This window comes from Zerene cesonia, chromosome 2 (assembly GCF_012273895.1).
Source record: "Zerene cesonia ecotype Mississippi chromosome 2, Zerene_cesonia_1.1, whole genome shotgun sequence".
In the NCBI taxonomy this organism is placed as follows: domain Eukaryota; kingdom Metazoa; phylum Arthropoda; class Insecta; order Lepidoptera; family Pieridae; genus Zerene; species Zerene cesonia.
The window spans coordinates 617,001-632,888 of record NC_052103.1 but is presented as its reverse complement, the minus strand read 5'-3'; the positions used below and the strand labels follow the sequence as shown (position 1 = coordinate 632,888).

The 15,888-nt window shown below is 33.7% G+C and overlaps 4 protein-coding genes across 4 annotated transcripts in view; 1 reads left to right on the top strand and 3 right to left on the bottom strand.

Annotated features, from left to right (window-relative positions):
* Positions 1 to 11: 11 nt before the first annotated feature.
* Positions 12 to 1,682, bottom strand: LOC119833537 (venom serine carboxypeptidase-like). Its single transcript, XM_038357589.1, has one exon. The coding sequence runs from the start codon at positions 1,504 to 1,506 to the stop codon at positions 97 to 99; it is 1,410 nt and encodes a 469-aa protein (XP_038213517.1). The 5' UTR covers positions 1,507 to 1,682; the 3' UTR covers positions 12 to 96.
* A 366-nt stretch (positions 1,683 to 2,048) lies between these two features.
* Positions 2,049 to 3,688, top strand: LOC119833526 (venom serine carboxypeptidase). The gene has a single exon (XM_038357578.1). It carries the CDS (start codon positions 2,221 to 2,223, stop codon positions 3,637 to 3,639), a length of 1,419 nt encoding a protein of 472 aa, XP_038213506.1. The 5' UTR covers positions 2,049 to 2,220; the 3' UTR covers positions 3,640 to 3,688.
* A 340-nt stretch (positions 3,689 to 4,028) lies between these two features.
* Positions 4,029 to 5,639, bottom strand: LOC119833546 (ATP-dependent RNA helicase WM6). Its single transcript, XM_038357601.1, has one exon. The coding sequence runs from the start codon at positions 5,488 to 5,490 to the stop codon at positions 4,213 to 4,215; it is 1,278 nt and encodes a 425-aa protein (XP_038213529.1). The 5' UTR covers positions 5,491 to 5,639; the 3' UTR covers positions 4,029 to 4,212.
* A 2,029-nt stretch (positions 5,640 to 7,668) lies between these two features.
* The window catches only part of LOC119833517 (nucleoredoxin-like), a 33,373-nt gene continuing 25,153 nt past the window's right edge, over positions 7,669 to 15,888 (bottom strand). Inside the window, exons 4-6 of the mRNA XM_038357566.1 lie at positions 9,992 to 10,196; positions 9,253 to 9,343; positions 7,669 to 8,915 (exon numbers count right to left, since the gene is read on the bottom strand). Of these exons, the coding sequence (XP_038213494.1) occupies positions 8,497 to 8,915; positions 9,253 to 9,343; positions 9,992 to 10,196 (715 nt within the window). The 3' untranslated portion in view covers positions 7,669 to 8,496. The remainder of the gene's footprint in view (positions 8,916 to 9,252; positions 9,344 to 9,991; positions 10,197 to 15,888) is intronic.

The window sequence follows — 15,888 nt, the reverse complement described above, 5'->3', positions numbered from 1 at the left end:
AAACAAATAAATTGCATATTAATTCATTTATTTCGGATATAAAAAATAATTTCATAATATTGATCAATCAGTTCAAAAATATCAACAAAATATATTTTATAGTTTATTCAATATAAATCTATGAATGAGATCAAAAGCCCATTTGGGCTGATCATGCGGTACCATATGCCCAGCATTTCTCACCAATACTTCAGTTAAATTGCCAGCCTTTTTATAATATCCTGCAATATTGTCGCCGACCCTCCAGATTTTTCGTGGAGCAACTTTATATTCATCCGAAGCAGAAAATTTTAAGTTGCGGAGAAAATTCTCAGTTAACGGATATGCAACAATGATATCCAACTGTCCATTGTAAAACATTAACCGATAATGAGATAATAATTGTGACACATAAGGGGCTACTGACTGTAAAATGTCTGCACTTAAGTTTATTTGTACTTCTCTGCCATCATTAAACGGTAAACCTCCTACATGCACACTATTCCTTATTTTATCATTATTCAAAAGTTTGATAAACACAGATGTATCTGTTGTGTCTTTATCCTCCAAGAAATTATAGTAATTACTAAACCCTGTGTAGTTTTTAAAGTATGAGAAGTTTGTGAGATCACCATCCATTAATTTGTCCATAAGTATACCAGCTTCTATCCAATTTTGTTGTTTCAATTCATTTGTGATCTCTGTTTGCATTTTTAAAAATAATTTCTGTTGGTTGAAATCTATTAAACCGTGTTGGTATAAATAATTACCGTAATCCAATTGATTGACTGGATCACAATAGGCATTCCCTAATGCCATGCCTTTTAAGTTAATTTTGTCTTTGGAAATCATATTTTGATCGTGAATATACAACCCTAAGGATGGTATGTATTTTCCAGCATACGATTCACCAGTGATATAAAAATTATTGTTTCGCAAGTTTGGAAACAATGTGAAGAATTGCTGTAAACACGAGTGAAGTCCTTTCGCTATGCATGTTTCATCTTTGCAGTATCCATTCTTATCCTTTGTGAAACTAAATCCAGTCCCCACTGGGTTATCAATGAAAATGAGATTGTTTTCGATAGCCCAGTGATATTTTCTTACTGCGAAACCATTTTTCTTCGCTATCAAAGGTCCATTTTCAGTAAATAAGCCGAAAAGCGAACTCCCGCCTGGTCCTCCTTGGAGCCATAAAACAACTGGAGCGGCCTTATTCTTGTTGAATGCAGGAAAATACCAAAAATATAGGTTTGAATCATATTTTTTATCTACAGTGAAGAAGCCGGCGTAACTAGGAAACCCGATCTTTTCCGTAAAACTGACACGAGAGAGATTTCGTGCTAAACTTATTTCACGTTTCTCCAAGTATGGTGTAAGAATTAACGGATCACCTGAAATTTCATTAAATTTTGCTTCTAAATTAATACGTGGATATACAAAAGGAAACAATGAACCTTTTACTGCAGAAATTTGATATAAAACAGTTACACAAGTCACAAGTAATATCATTATATTCGTTATCATTTTCAATAAATTTTATTTAAGGTTTTATTTGTTAAAATACATATCATCAGTACATTATTTGACGAAATACGCAAATAAAAAACTAGAAATCCTTCTATCAAGTACGATAAACGTTCGTCTATGATTTAAACGTCAAAACACCGAGAAACAGCTGATACCTACATTATATTACTATTGCCTGTTAACCAATCAGTGCTTAGGAAATTCAGAAAGCCTTCGGAAAAATTAGAAAATAGAATATTACAAAGTTCAATGAACTTACATACTAATTGATTCTATGAAATTGAGAATATTACAAACGTATAAATCATATTATTTTTCCTAAACGATAACATACTCGTATAAACAAAACACATTGCATTATCCAAGAATTTTAAGAATAGCTTGTCGTTTTATTTCACTTTTTGAAATTTTTATGTGAAATAATTACATAAGTACATGGATTCCGTCTTATGACTAAAACATCGAGGTCAATAGAAAATGTTTTTTATATAAAAAATTTAAGTCCACGTCCGACAGTCTAGCTATTGATAATAATTCACATTTCACATCTAACATTGTTTACATAAATTCCTAACCTTTGCTATGTGGTCGCGGAATGTACGATAATATTGATTACTGAAGCCGGCTATTTAAATGTGCTGCCGTTTAATGTAAATTGTGGGCAGTTGTTTTTAATGAGGTACGGTGCGTGCCACATCACGCACGGACATCATGTCATCTTTGTGGATTTTATTTCTTTTTCAAATATTAGTATCAGTTCAGTGTTTTATTCATCGCTATCCGAAATTAAATATCGGTGAACCAGATGGTGGAGATCCAGGAACTCCTTTATTTCTGACACCATTCGTAGAGAGCGGCAATATAACGGAAGGTAGACGGCTTGCCAGAGTATCTTTTACTGAAACATTAGGTGTGAAAAGTTATTCTGGATTTTTTACTGTCAATAAGGAATATGGATCAAATCAATTTTTCTGGTACTTCCCAGCTATGGCACCAAATAACCAAGACGCACCTGTTATTGTGTGGTTACAAGGTGGTCCCGGTGCAACATCCCTTTTTGGTCTCTTCACAGAAAATGGCCCTATTAGAGTGAGAGACGGTAAATTCGAAAAACGTAAATATAACTGGGCGCTCGGCCACCACGTTATTTATATCGACAATCCTGTCGGTACAGGTTTTAGTTTCGTGAAGAATCCCAATGGCTACTGTACTAATCAAACTCAAGTCGGAGAAGATCTTTATTCAACGCTTATTCAATTTTTCCAACTATTTCCCGAGCTGCAGAAAAATAAGTTCTTCATAACCGGCGAGTCTTATGCTGGAAAATATGTACCAGCTTTGGCTTACACTATCTATAAGAAAAATCCAACTGCAAAAATAAAGATAAATTTGAAAGCTTTAGCAATTGGTAATGGCTTGAGTGATCCTGAACATCAGATATTGTACAGTCAATATTTGTACCAAATTGGATTAATAGATTGGAATCAGGTTAAGGTGTTTGAAGAATATGAAAAGAAAGTAACTGATGCAATTAAACAGAAACAATGGATTCCTGCTTTTGAGGCTTTTGACACATTATTAAATGGTGATCTTATTAATGGGAAAAGCATATTTTACAACATGACAGGATTCGATTTTTATTTCAACTTCTTACACACAAAAGATTACTTTGTCAAGGAAGATTTTGGCCCCATGATTCAGAAATCAGCAGTCAGAAGAGCGATACATGTTGGTAACCTGAAATTCAATGATGGTAAAGAAGTGGAGAACCATTTAAAACAAGATATTATGCAATCTGTGGCTCCATGGATATCTGAGTTGCTGGATCACTACTATATTCTTATTTATAATGGACAAATTGATATTATTGTTGCCTATCCATTGACCCTTAATTACTTGAGAAATCTGAATTTTACTGGGGCAGACGAATATAGGTCTGCTAAAAGATACCATTGGCTGGTTGACAATGAATTGGCAGGTTATGTGAAGCAAGGAGGAAAGTTGGTAGAAATAATGGTTCGGGATGCAGGTCACATGGTGCCCGGAGACCAGCCCAAATGGGCTCTGGATATGATTACTAGACTTACACATGAAAAAACTTTTACTAATAAGAAGTATGTAAGATTCTAGATACTAAGTGTTTTGCATGATTTTTCTTTATTAAATGAGAATACTTAAATTGCGTTTTCTTTCAATTTGCTTTGTGAAGCTTCAAATTTAAAATATACACCTTTTCATCAGAGTATTCAAATTTAAAATATACACCTTTTCGTCAAAGTATACATTCATCTGAGAATGGAAAAATAATCAAGGCTTTTTATCTTTTTGTATTCTGATAAATCATTTAGAATGAAAATATTTCAACAAATGGTAGAACAATTATACTAAATCAACCAATCATACTTTGATACTCCTGTTTACATATAGATAAATTTTAATCTCTTTTCTATTTTGATTTCTTATTCAAGTATAATATTTGTTATTTACTATTTAGAGCGCAGATAAAGAAAACTATTATATACAATACCAAATGTCACTTTATTCATTACTTAATTCTAATTTACTTTCAATCGGACTGGGCCTTTCATACGGTTACACATTAAATTACACAATTTAATGTTTTTATAAACTAATCTTATAATTACTTAGTAATAAAATTAATTGAACAGCTTAGTAAGAAACCAGGTCAAACGGAATGAATATCTATCGCCCTTCAATGTACGTAGACAATTCTACAACTTCTGGTAACTCGGTAATGTTGACATCAAAACGATCTTGGACCTCATTGAGGATCTTGGCATCATTTTCATCAGATACCATGGTGATGGCCAAACCTTTGGTACCAAATCTTCCTGCCCGTGCAACTCTGTGTAGGTAAGTGTCCGAATCTTCTGGCATATCATAATTGAAGACTATGTTGACTCGTTCAATATCCATTCCTCTTCCAAACAAGTTTGTAGCGACTAATATTCTCTTCTGGAAATCTTTAAATTGCTGATAGCGTGACAGACGTTCATCCTGGGACATGTTGCGGTGAATTCCAATAGCAGGGAAGTTCTGGTCAGTGAGTAATTGAGCTAATGCGATGCATCTTTGTACTGATTTCACAAATATAACAACTTGATTAAACTCTAATATATCTAGTAATTCAAAGAGCTTCTTATTCTTCTCATTCTCCTTCAGCTTCAGATAATGTTGTTGTAATCCATGCAATGTCAGTTTAGCTTCATCGTCTACATACACTTCCATGGGGTCCTGCATGAATTTCTTGCATACCGGTCGAATTTCCTTGCTCAGTGTGGCTGAGAACATCATTACTTGCTTTCCATGAGGCGTATTTCTGAATATTTCTTGTACATCTCTTCTCATGTCCAGAGATTCTAACATTTTATCACATTCATCAAGAATGAAATGTTTCAAATGCTTCAAATTCAGCTTCTTGCTATTAACAAGAGCAAGAATACGTCCAGGGGTGCCGACAACGATGTGTGGGCACGCAGTCTTGAGAACCTCTTCATCCTTTTGAATCGGCATACCTCCAAAAAATACTGACACTTTAACTCCAGCCATGTACTTCGAGAACCGTTCGTATTCCTTGCTTATTTGGAAAGCCAACTCTCTGGTGTGACACATGACTAGAACGTAGACGTGGTTCTCGGAAGGTTCGAGCTGCTGCAACGTTGCTAATACAAACACAGCTGTCTTTCCCATACCGGACTTAGCTTGGCATAAGATATCCATACCCAGAACCGCTTGTGGTATACATTCGTGTTGTACTTCAGACGGATGCTCAAAACCACAATCGACTATAGCTCGCAAAATTTCAGGTTTGAGAAGAAAATCTCTGAAGCCGGAACTGTGAATAGATACATAGGATCCCTTAACCTCTTTTTTTGGCGCCGCTTCGGTCGCTCCGTCAGCGGCTTGCTGATCTGCTTGCTCTTCGTCTTCGTAGTCGAGAAGATCGTCGTTGTCTGCCATGTTTATTGTTTTTATAGCGTAAATCAAAATGAATAGAAATCAGTGCTAGCTTTTAGCACGTGAAATATCGAATAAAAATTTTGTTTCACAATAATGGCGTCGGTTGAGTCAAGAAAGCCAAAAGCGGAATTCCACAGACTATATAAATTAAAAACAAAGATTTTTAAAGCGTCGTCCACAGAGTATATATTTTGATTATGGGTTTAATACATTGAACATGGTTAGTTCAATAGTCATAACATTTGTTTTATTTGTATTGTTCCTGCTAATATTTGGATGATATTTGGTAGAAAGTTAGAGCCCCGAGAAAGGACATATAATATTTTTTATTTCTGTAATCCCATGGTATCGGGAACTAGTAACTGTAATGTTGTATGTACTTTTCGATACATTCTAATTGAAAAAACGTTCATAATATGACCATAGATACTCATTATAAATATTGAATAAACATTCAATATGTACTATTTATAAGAGTTTATTTACTTTTTTAATAAAAAAAAAATAAAATATAAAAATTGACTATAATTTTTGTTTCGATTCTTATTTTTTGTAGATTGCGGTTTCTCGGTGAAACCAATTTAAGATTTATTTTTCCTATGTTATAAGTCTTAACCACCAACGTATTTTTATGGGTTAATTAATAAGGATAAATTTTTTTTGTATGTTTACATCTTTATACTAGGGGAAAAATGTGAATGGGGGAAAATGAAAATGTTTCCACGCTCGCTGTAAAATTCGGGTTAAATAATATAATGAATAAATTGCGTTTTAAATCCGTTAAAAATATTTCATTTCTAAGTGTATATCTATGTTGGTAACACTGATGCGGACATATTCATTACACGAATAGAATAAGCTATTTTCATGCTCATTATCATCTTAGGGATTTTATCAAGAAGACACGTTTTAATGTAAAACCACAGATAACATAATAGAATACTAACTTCGTTCGCTAGTTATTCAATAATAAGATTGAAAAAAAAACCGAGGCGAATCGAATTTGTCGGTAGAAGAACACCTATCCTTTATCTCTTATCAAAGAATACAGTAATAATGAGGGAATGTCTTTTATTCACTAAAGCTGGCAATCCATTGAAAATTTTGTCGGACAAGTCTTTGTGGTTTTTGGTATGCTTGATTTGATATGTAATATATATATATATATATATATATATATATATATATATTCTGTTAAAAAATAATAATAATAATTTGCACTGTAGCTTCTGCTAATGTCTATGGGCGGTTGTCGCTTACCATCAGGCGACCCAAAAGGACCTTTGCTAAAAATCACATAGAAAAATCAATCAAATTCCTCTCCTTATGAACTGTTTGCTCTAGCTTCTCGGAAGATCAAAAAATAATATATGTATTCTAAAAATAAATATCAGTAATCTCAAGAACTACTGGTTCGATTTGAAAAACTTTATTAGTGTTTGTGGCTATATAATATCAGGTAATACGTGAGTAACACCGCGGGGCACAGCTAGTAATATATAAATGTAAGTGTAATAAATTTATAGGGACTAGGGTATAGTGAAGTGTGAAATAAAACAATAACATTCAAGTTAATCTCTTAAAAAACACTATTTGAATATTTTAAATTATTAATACATGAACTGATCACAGATACAAAATTATAAATCTAAGTCGCTACACAGTCTACATACTCTTAGCTGTAAAAAACGATCTACATGTTCATTTATTTAATATTAAATTGCCAAAAATACAAATATTTATACTTTGAAATATGTCAGGTCTGTCGCTCTTAAATAAAATTAATGAGACTTTTTTTAATAAAATATTTAAATAGAAACCTCAAATAGAAGCGAAAATCGGTAGTCATATAAGAGGAGCATATTGTTGTTGTTAACATTAAAAACCGTATTTAGTAATAAAAATGGAAAAAATAAATTAAATAATGCATCGGACCTGACTTAATTTGAAAATACTTATTGAATCTAGGATCTAGACAGAAATGCTACACTTATGTATAAATTACTGTTTATTAAATTGACAAAATGTATGTAAATCTAAGGCATCATTATTATATCAAAAAATCCTAACATTAAAGTTTATTCATATCAGTTATCTTATTTCTTTTAGTTTTAGGGTTCCATACTTTAAGCTTCCATAAGATGAAGTTAGACAGCTGAATATTGAAAGATGGCGTTATTTTTTTTTTTTTTGCATTGCTCTATAGCTTATAAGTACGGAATCCTTAGTGTCGCAAGGCCGACTCGCACTTGACCGATTTTTTTAAATAAATCGTCTTCAATGGTGACTTCATTGACTAGTTCAGAGCAGAATAAGGAAAAAGCCGTAAACATGATTTTTTTATCCCTTTATAGTTATTAAAACAGGAATTCTTAATGGGCTTGGATTTTAACAAGCATATGCAACATATTTTGGTCGATTAACGAAGATAAAATATAGCGGTCATATTAATATCGTAAACGCGAAAGTTTGTCTGTTTGTAACACCTTCACAAGTAAGCCACTGCAGCGATTCTAAAAGTTTGGAATGAAAATAGTTGAAGACCCAGCTTCAAACAATCTATGTTAAAAAAATTTATGTTTAAGGGTTGACCCATGAAGCGTCTAAATAGGGGGAAAGTTTTTGCACATGGTTTTATTTGCAGGTAAAACCTCGTAGTACAGCTAGTATTATAATACATATTATACTGAGTAATTACACCTTTACACTTCGGAGGAGGCAGAGATGGTTTATCGACTAGTAAGATCCTGTATGTTTATGAACCAAGTCCTTAGACTTGACGTGTTTTTGATTTTTTTCTTGTTTTATTAGTGTTTAGCAGTATAGTAGTAGCAATGCTTTGTTTTGTTTAATTTTTTTTATTTTAAACATCTTTGTATATAGTTTGTAAGGGTGTTGGTTTTAATGGGGCTGACATAAACAATAGTTTAAAAGCCCGCTAAATAAATGATTATAAAAAAAAACTTTACACGGCATGTTGAATGGCGCGCTTTATAAAGGCGTACACTAACACTTGTCACTGTACGGCTTCAACGGTTTGAAGTCGGCGTTTCCGCTCAAGAACGCATCGACAAAATTCTGCACCGAATCTGTGGTTATTTCGTCGCCATATTTCATCGTCACTAGTTTCTGTTTTGGGAAGTCGATGGCGGTCAGCAGCGGGACGGCGTCGTCCAAACCGATATGTTCGCGAATCATGTCCGCGCTGTCCGTCCCATCTATACCGATGAAGAACATCACGTGTTTGAATTTCTTCTTGATTCGTGACGTTTTCGTGGTCGAGTAGTCGAAGTCCATTGTCTCGTCGTCTGACGAGTTTTGGTAGGGACAGAAGCCGGGGTACTGTATGCTGCATTCTTCGAAGTATGACTCCGCGGAGGGCGTGAGGACCGATTCCGCGAATTCTATTTCGGAGTCTTCGTCGTCTGGAATTAATGATACAAATTATAAATGCGTATTTTGTTTTGGCGCTTTTCTTGGTTTTTATAGTGTAGCTTTTTTTATTGGCGATGGAAACTTCAAAATCAATTTAGTAGTACCATAGATAACAGAACACTATTAGTACTAATAAATATCTCTTTCAATCTTTAAGTATTTAAGTTCTCAGTGCACATCGTTTGTCGAAATCGATTGATAATTGCTTTTTACAGGTCCAATGATTTGCATTTAAAATACTGAATAATAATTAATCGCTGCTATTAAAAAACGCTATACAATAAAATGTGTTTTAATCTGTATTTTTACCGAGTGTTTATTTCTTACCAATAAACAGAACAACAGCGGGGTGACGGGCCATCTTCAAGAGAGCTTGTTCTGTCAACACAGACACGGGCCGCTGACCCCACGGGAAGTTCTGTGAATAATAATTTTGTTATAGGTGCTTATATATATTCAGGTTTAAAAAAATTGTTTCTCTGCCTAGATAAATCTGGAGAATATGTTTAATTTGAACCTTTTAACCATGTCACCTTGGGATGGGATTTAATCGCTCTTTTGATTTATAGTTTGACCCCGCCATTAGTTAATTATTTTCTATTACGTGTTACATAAAATATAAAAACGAAAAAACTTATTCCAATTGGAGGTAGTTTGAAGTAACTGATGACATAGTTGCAAATAATGGACAAGGCCTCCTCCAATAGAGCTAACCACAGGCTGTTTCTAGAGTTAAATAGTATCAACGAAAAAATTATCAAACATTCCACATGTATCAATTTAATGTTACTAAAGATAAACAGTTTCAATTAAAACATCAATCATTAATCCGACAATGACAGTTTCGTATATTATAAAACTAGCTGCGCCCCGCGGGTTCATATCCCGTATGAATATCATGATAAAAAGTTGCCTATACGTTATTCCAGTTGTCCAGCTATCTACGTATCAAATTTCATTGCAACCGGTTCAGTAGTTTTTGCGTGAAAGAGCAACAAACATACACACATCCTTACAAACTTGCGCATTTATAATATTAGTAGGATTAGTAGGCTAGGATACTCACCAAGCCAATAGGGTCAGCAGCAAGGTGTTGCCTGCCGTTTGAAGTTAGCACCTTCCCCTCCCCATTAGTGATGACGAGAGCTGGTATACCGGCCACGCCCAGCGCGGTGGGCAATGCCGTACGAACTTCACTCGCTGACCAGGGGACCGAGAGCGCACCAGCGGGGGATACTGAGGCGACAGTTCGCTTGTAGGATTGTTCTGATCTGGTTTAATATGAGAATGATAATTAAGGTAAACTGTGTAATTGTTTGTGACAGGGGTTACAGTTTGATAAGGATGACTCAGCAACGGGTAACGCTGTAGCAACCTCATTCATTAGGAGACTGTGAGCGTGCCAGAGGGAGGTATTGATACGACAACTCGCGTGTGAAATTGGTCTAAACTGGTTAAGTGCTATGGAGAATTAGAATGATGGTAACTAGGGAACGGTTTGATAAGAATGGTATATTTTGAAAAGGTGACTGACACTCAGAGGAGAGGGCCTTGTAGTATGCGCCTCGTTCGGTGACCACTGCAATGAGCTTCTGGATTAGGTTGGGTGCAAGTGAGAAATTTATAGAATGTGCGTAACGAGGCTGCAATGTTTAGAAACGTTAACTTACATATTTGACTGTAACAATCCCACAGAATCACAGAGCTTTACGAAAAATGTATGTTATTTTATTACGAAAAAAAAAAAAATTTCTAATTCAGACATATCTGTCTATGAAAGTGTCCTACATATTAAAGACTACGATATTTTTTTATTATTATTGCTCGGATGTAACTATTTTTTAATTTAATTCAATTCAATTATAAAAATTAATTACCGGAAACAAGTGTAATTGTGTTTTATACGTTCCCTCCGTTCTGTCTGCTTAGTTTGTGAACTAGCATTGAGATGATAGGACGTAATGGGAAAAGTTCCTGAGTTAAAACTATTTTTCCATTCATTCGGATACGGACGCCAGTATCTGAATAAGAACTTGTGTAAACGGATATGATGTCGGATGTAGATGCAACTCATTTTGTGTTTTCAAACAAATACAATATACGAGAATATAACGAAACTTCAATTGAGATATTCCTACTATAGATAATTAATCCATTTATCCAATCCATTAAGGGATAATATATTTTAGGAGACTCTTTTTATGGCATTATATTTTATCAACTCTCTAAGGAGATAATGCTAAGACAGTTTTTAATTTAAATAGAATATTAAAAATATTAAGTATTCTCTCAAAAAACTATATATTTCTGCGAGGTAATACATATTGTCATACTAATTGTTGTTTTTCCGTTAAAGTTGTTTTCGAATGTCTATCAACTACTCTGAAAACTTTTACACAAATCGGCGAAAACACCAATTGCTTTTTTATATTCCTTTTGTAAACAAGTAAAATGCTGTTTAATTGCTTTTATCGAGGAAAGCATTGAGGTTCTTGAGAGTAATTCTTTTATTTAAGTTATAATGGCTGAAGTTAGGCTCGTAGCTCGCTCGTTAGTAATTTGTAATGAAAACTTTATAATCGTTTTAAGTAGGTAGTTTGTTTCGGGGTTACGTAATTAGTTTTGCTGAGCTGTTGGGAGCGGTTTGTTAAGGTTATTTGACAGTCGATGTAATTTATGCGAATTGTTTCAACTATAACGATGTGAATTATCGAAGCGACGTATATATGAGCCTAAAAAATGTTAAACAAAAACATAACTATGTTTGATTCATAAAAGAGTTAAACGTATTTAAGGTTTATTTGAATATTATATTTTTTATGAGTTTGATACTTTTATAAGTACTTATTAACAATATTATATAAATGTTCATATGATTTATATCTCTTCATACATGTAGTTTGTATAGATAAAAAGATACCAGTACTTTCTCCCAAATAAAGAGAACAAAATATTCAGCATTTCATAGCATCATAATTTACGCGGCAAATCTTCGGAATGTGTGATGGCGGATACGTTTCCCGCCATAAATCGCGCGCCATTACACTCTGAAAGCGAGGGAGCCTGTGAACGCCTGATAAGCTTATAACAAGAAAATCATAAAGATGTAAGTTGTGCTTCGAAACTTTTTCAATATATTTTTCTGTCACGAAAATATCAAATTGGATATATTTCGATTTACTTTTCGTTTCACTTTACTCTTTTTGGTTTTTATACATTAGACCTACAAGGGATTTTTACTTTATTATCAGTTCATATATTATGTTTTCTTTGCAGAGATCCATGCCTCCTATGACGGTGTAATCCATAATCCATCTAGCTGGCCAAGTACGAGTGACAGTATCAGTTACTGTACCTTTGATTCTTTCTTATGAATATAGCATATTGTTAAAACAAAGCATTATATATAGGTACACTAATGCGTTGAGTTTAAAACTATACTCTTCCGTAGCCCCTAAAGAGATTTACTTCTCTTAAATTCAGCGTATAAAGAAATTCTAACATATCGTATAGCTGCTATAAATCAGGTTAAATCTTGATCGTGGGGTTCGCGTATTTTCAAGGAAAGTGGCTCAATCTAGCACAATCGAGCTATCGGTAAATAAGGCTATAAAGGAGATATCGCCCGGGTTATTGGGACCTTGCCCTGGTAATGTACGACCCCTTTTATGAATGCGAAACTTTTGCAAATTGTAAAGAATAGCTGAGTGGAAGATGATATTTTGGGCTTATTTTTCTTTATTAATCCATCATGAGCAATTTGTGTTATACGTTCTAAGAATCCGTTACGTAAATAATAGTTTCTATACATTAATATGTAGTGAAAAAACACGCTTTAATGATTAAACTGCATTGTCACACTTGCTTATATAGAGAATACGTAAAAAAAATTGATCCTGGCGATTCTAATCCGGATAGAGAATTTAATTCTAGCGATTCTACAGCCGGATTCCCCAAAATAAAAAACAAATTTACTTTTAAAACTAATTTAATTAAATATAAACAATGTCTGCACGATGCAGATTGAAGTTTAATTCTAAAAATACAATAATTCTAACAAAATAAGGAAATATAGTTGATATTAGTAATAAGTATAAAATTAATAGTCATAATTCAGATCAAAATCAGATACGTAATTATGTTATGATAATGGGAACAAAACATAAATAGATAATTCGTTGTGTTTTTAATTAATACAAGAGCCTTTTTTCCTTAACAGTAAAAGTGAAATTGTGGGAAATTTTCAAACCATTAAAATATTTCAAGCAACTAAATTTTTATGTGGTTACTTCAGGATCATTTTACGGTCAACTTTATAGCACCCTAGGCAGCTTTAACGATGCAAGATTATTGTCTTTTTTATATGTTCATTATTGCTATGTCTTTTATATGTGTTTTCATTTGTGTGCGGAAATAAGAATAGAAAGTTAAAGCTTTGAAGACTGTTTTCAAAACTCAATGAACGTTGTTTATAGGTGTATAGGTTCTTATATTATCCAAATTGTAGACTTCGTATCAGATTTAAAATATGCTCATTCATTACATTAAATTCATAGTTTTATATGTTTTTTTTTAAATGTAGCTACGTTTTACAAGATTCTATTCCACGTTCTATTTACTACGCATTTGCTATGCGAGGTTTTTATACAAATCAAACGAATATATAATATATAATTTTTAAATATTACATACAGTTGATTGTAGTATCTCGGCTCTTTGGAAGTCGGTTAAAAGAATTGCAACAGCTAGAAAGCATGTTCATAAAATGACAGTCTACATAGCTAGTGCTACTCCTTCAAAGCAAAGCTAACACAGCTCCTATGATATCCAGAGATCTAGTGCTCGTAAAACCTTTTGCGGGTAAAGGTCAATCAAGGGTTTTAATCAGACGCTTGACAGTTTCAGAGGCCTACGTCAGGTCGTTTATCAGTGCGTAACTTCATCTGAATAAATTTAAGTAGAATGAGTTAAATTGCAAAATTGGATTCATTTTTTATTGCATGTAGAGTAAATGTAACTTTCTTTAGAAACAGAGGGTATATTAAAAAATTTAAAATTGCGTTTTTAATAAACCTAACCTATGAATGACGTAAGTTCAATTTTAAAGTTATATAATAAAAACATAGTACATGCTCAGGAACAGTCAGCTATTTGCCCGAATCGTGTGAGCGAGCGAGCGAGAAGTCATTTGTTTTATGCATAAGAGTAAAAGAGTAGACTAATAAACAGCCGTTGCCGGTAGAAAATAATGTTACTGGTGTATAAGCTGTCTATCCCTTTGATATGACATTGGGGTATGTGTATTTAGTTAATATTGTTCAGTATTCTCGATAAGTATTGAATACATCGAATAAATATTTAAATACTAGCGATTTGCCCGTCGTACATATATAGCCTACTAGTAACCCGCGGTGTCACTCGCGTGGCACCAGTAATCCAAACTATATCTCTGCATCAAATTTTATACAGATCCGATTAGCTGTTTTCGCCCGAAAGACTAACAAATATTCATACATCCATCCATCCATACTTACAAACTTTCGCGTTTCACTAACATTCTCAGACCTACCCAATGCATATTGGCCAACATCTATTTTTCATACCCCTAAATGAGTAAGGCAGAACAGCGTTTGCCGGCTCAGTAGTAGCTAGTATTAGTATAGATAAATAGTAATTCGCGATGAATCTTGATACAGATCTATCGAGATTGCATTTTGAATACATTAGAGTAAAATTGGTAGTTCTAAAATATTACAATTAAATATTTCAGTCACGAAATATTATTTTGCTATATCTGCTCGTATTGTCCAGACCGGCTCAGATATAACATGATAAGCGACAAACGCCAAAATGCGGGTGTGTGGCTAACCGCAAACCGGGATAGTACAATGGAGAAAGGGGAATAATGATATGGACCTGATATCATTCTCATATTATTTACGTTAATGATGCTGTGACAATTTGAAACGGGTCTGACACTTTTGTGATGTGACATGTGATGGCGACCAAATTTCTAATAAATGTGTTGTATTTTTGATCAAATACCGTTTTATTAAAATAGTACGATAAGAAGAATAGACTAAATGGATCTAAAAAAATAAATTGCCATACAATTATAAATTAAAGACTATTACACGGATTTTAAACGCGATTTATTCATTATATTATTAACCCGACGTTTCGAACACTTTACGGGGTGACTCCCCGCGACCACGCTCGCTAATAAGTCTGTAATTTCCAAATGTATAATACTCGCGTAAAATCAAACACAAGAAAATACCATGTCACACAATTAATTAGATATTCAAGAGTAAGTATACAAACAGTCTCAATCCCATTGTTAAATATAAATGCATAAAATATCGCACCAAGTCCGTCTTTACTCCTTACACGAATAGTAGCGGCATGAAGAATATTTCAATCAGTATAGCACAAAGGTTTTAATCTCAGACGTATGAATGGCCACGACTAGGCTATCAGGCAGGTAAATTGTAGGGCTTACAAAGAAACTGTAGGTACCCTTGGATGTGGCCGCGTATAGCGCGTGAAGCGAAACTTCGTTCGTAAATTATAATTTGTTAGTGTTTTTAGAGAAACCTTCGGATACGCGACCGTTTTCAACTATATTTTCCACACGTGAATGAGTTCAATCAATCAATCAATCAAAAACTCTTTATTGTGCACCTTTACAAGAAGAGTAAAAACAGGATATAAATAACAACATAATAATAACATGAAGAGCACAACAGGCGGTCTTATCGCTTAAGCAGCGATCTCTTCCAGACAACCTGGTGGACAAGGAAAACGCAGTGTATACTAATGTAAAAGGGAGGCGCAATAATAACAGAGTTAATAAGAATAGAAGAAATAAAAAAGATATATATAAGATATAGTCCAGGATCCATCGCCCATTTTTGCACTTGATTACTATCAAGCTAATAATCCGTGAGTAGCTTTATTTTG

Bases quoted from the DNA above. Each gene is read 5' to 3' on its own strand.
- LOC119833526 (XM_038357578.1), top strand. From the start codon at position 2,221: ATGTCATCTTTGTGGATTTTATTTCTTTTTCAAATATTAGTATCAGTT.
- LOC119833546 (XM_038357601.1), bottom strand. From the start codon at position 5,490: ATGGCAGACAACGACGATCTTCTCGACTACGAAGACGAAGAGCAAGCA.
- LOC119833537 (XM_038357589.1), bottom strand. From the start codon at position 1,506: ATGATAACGAATATAATGATATTACTTGTGACTTGTGTAACTGTTTTA.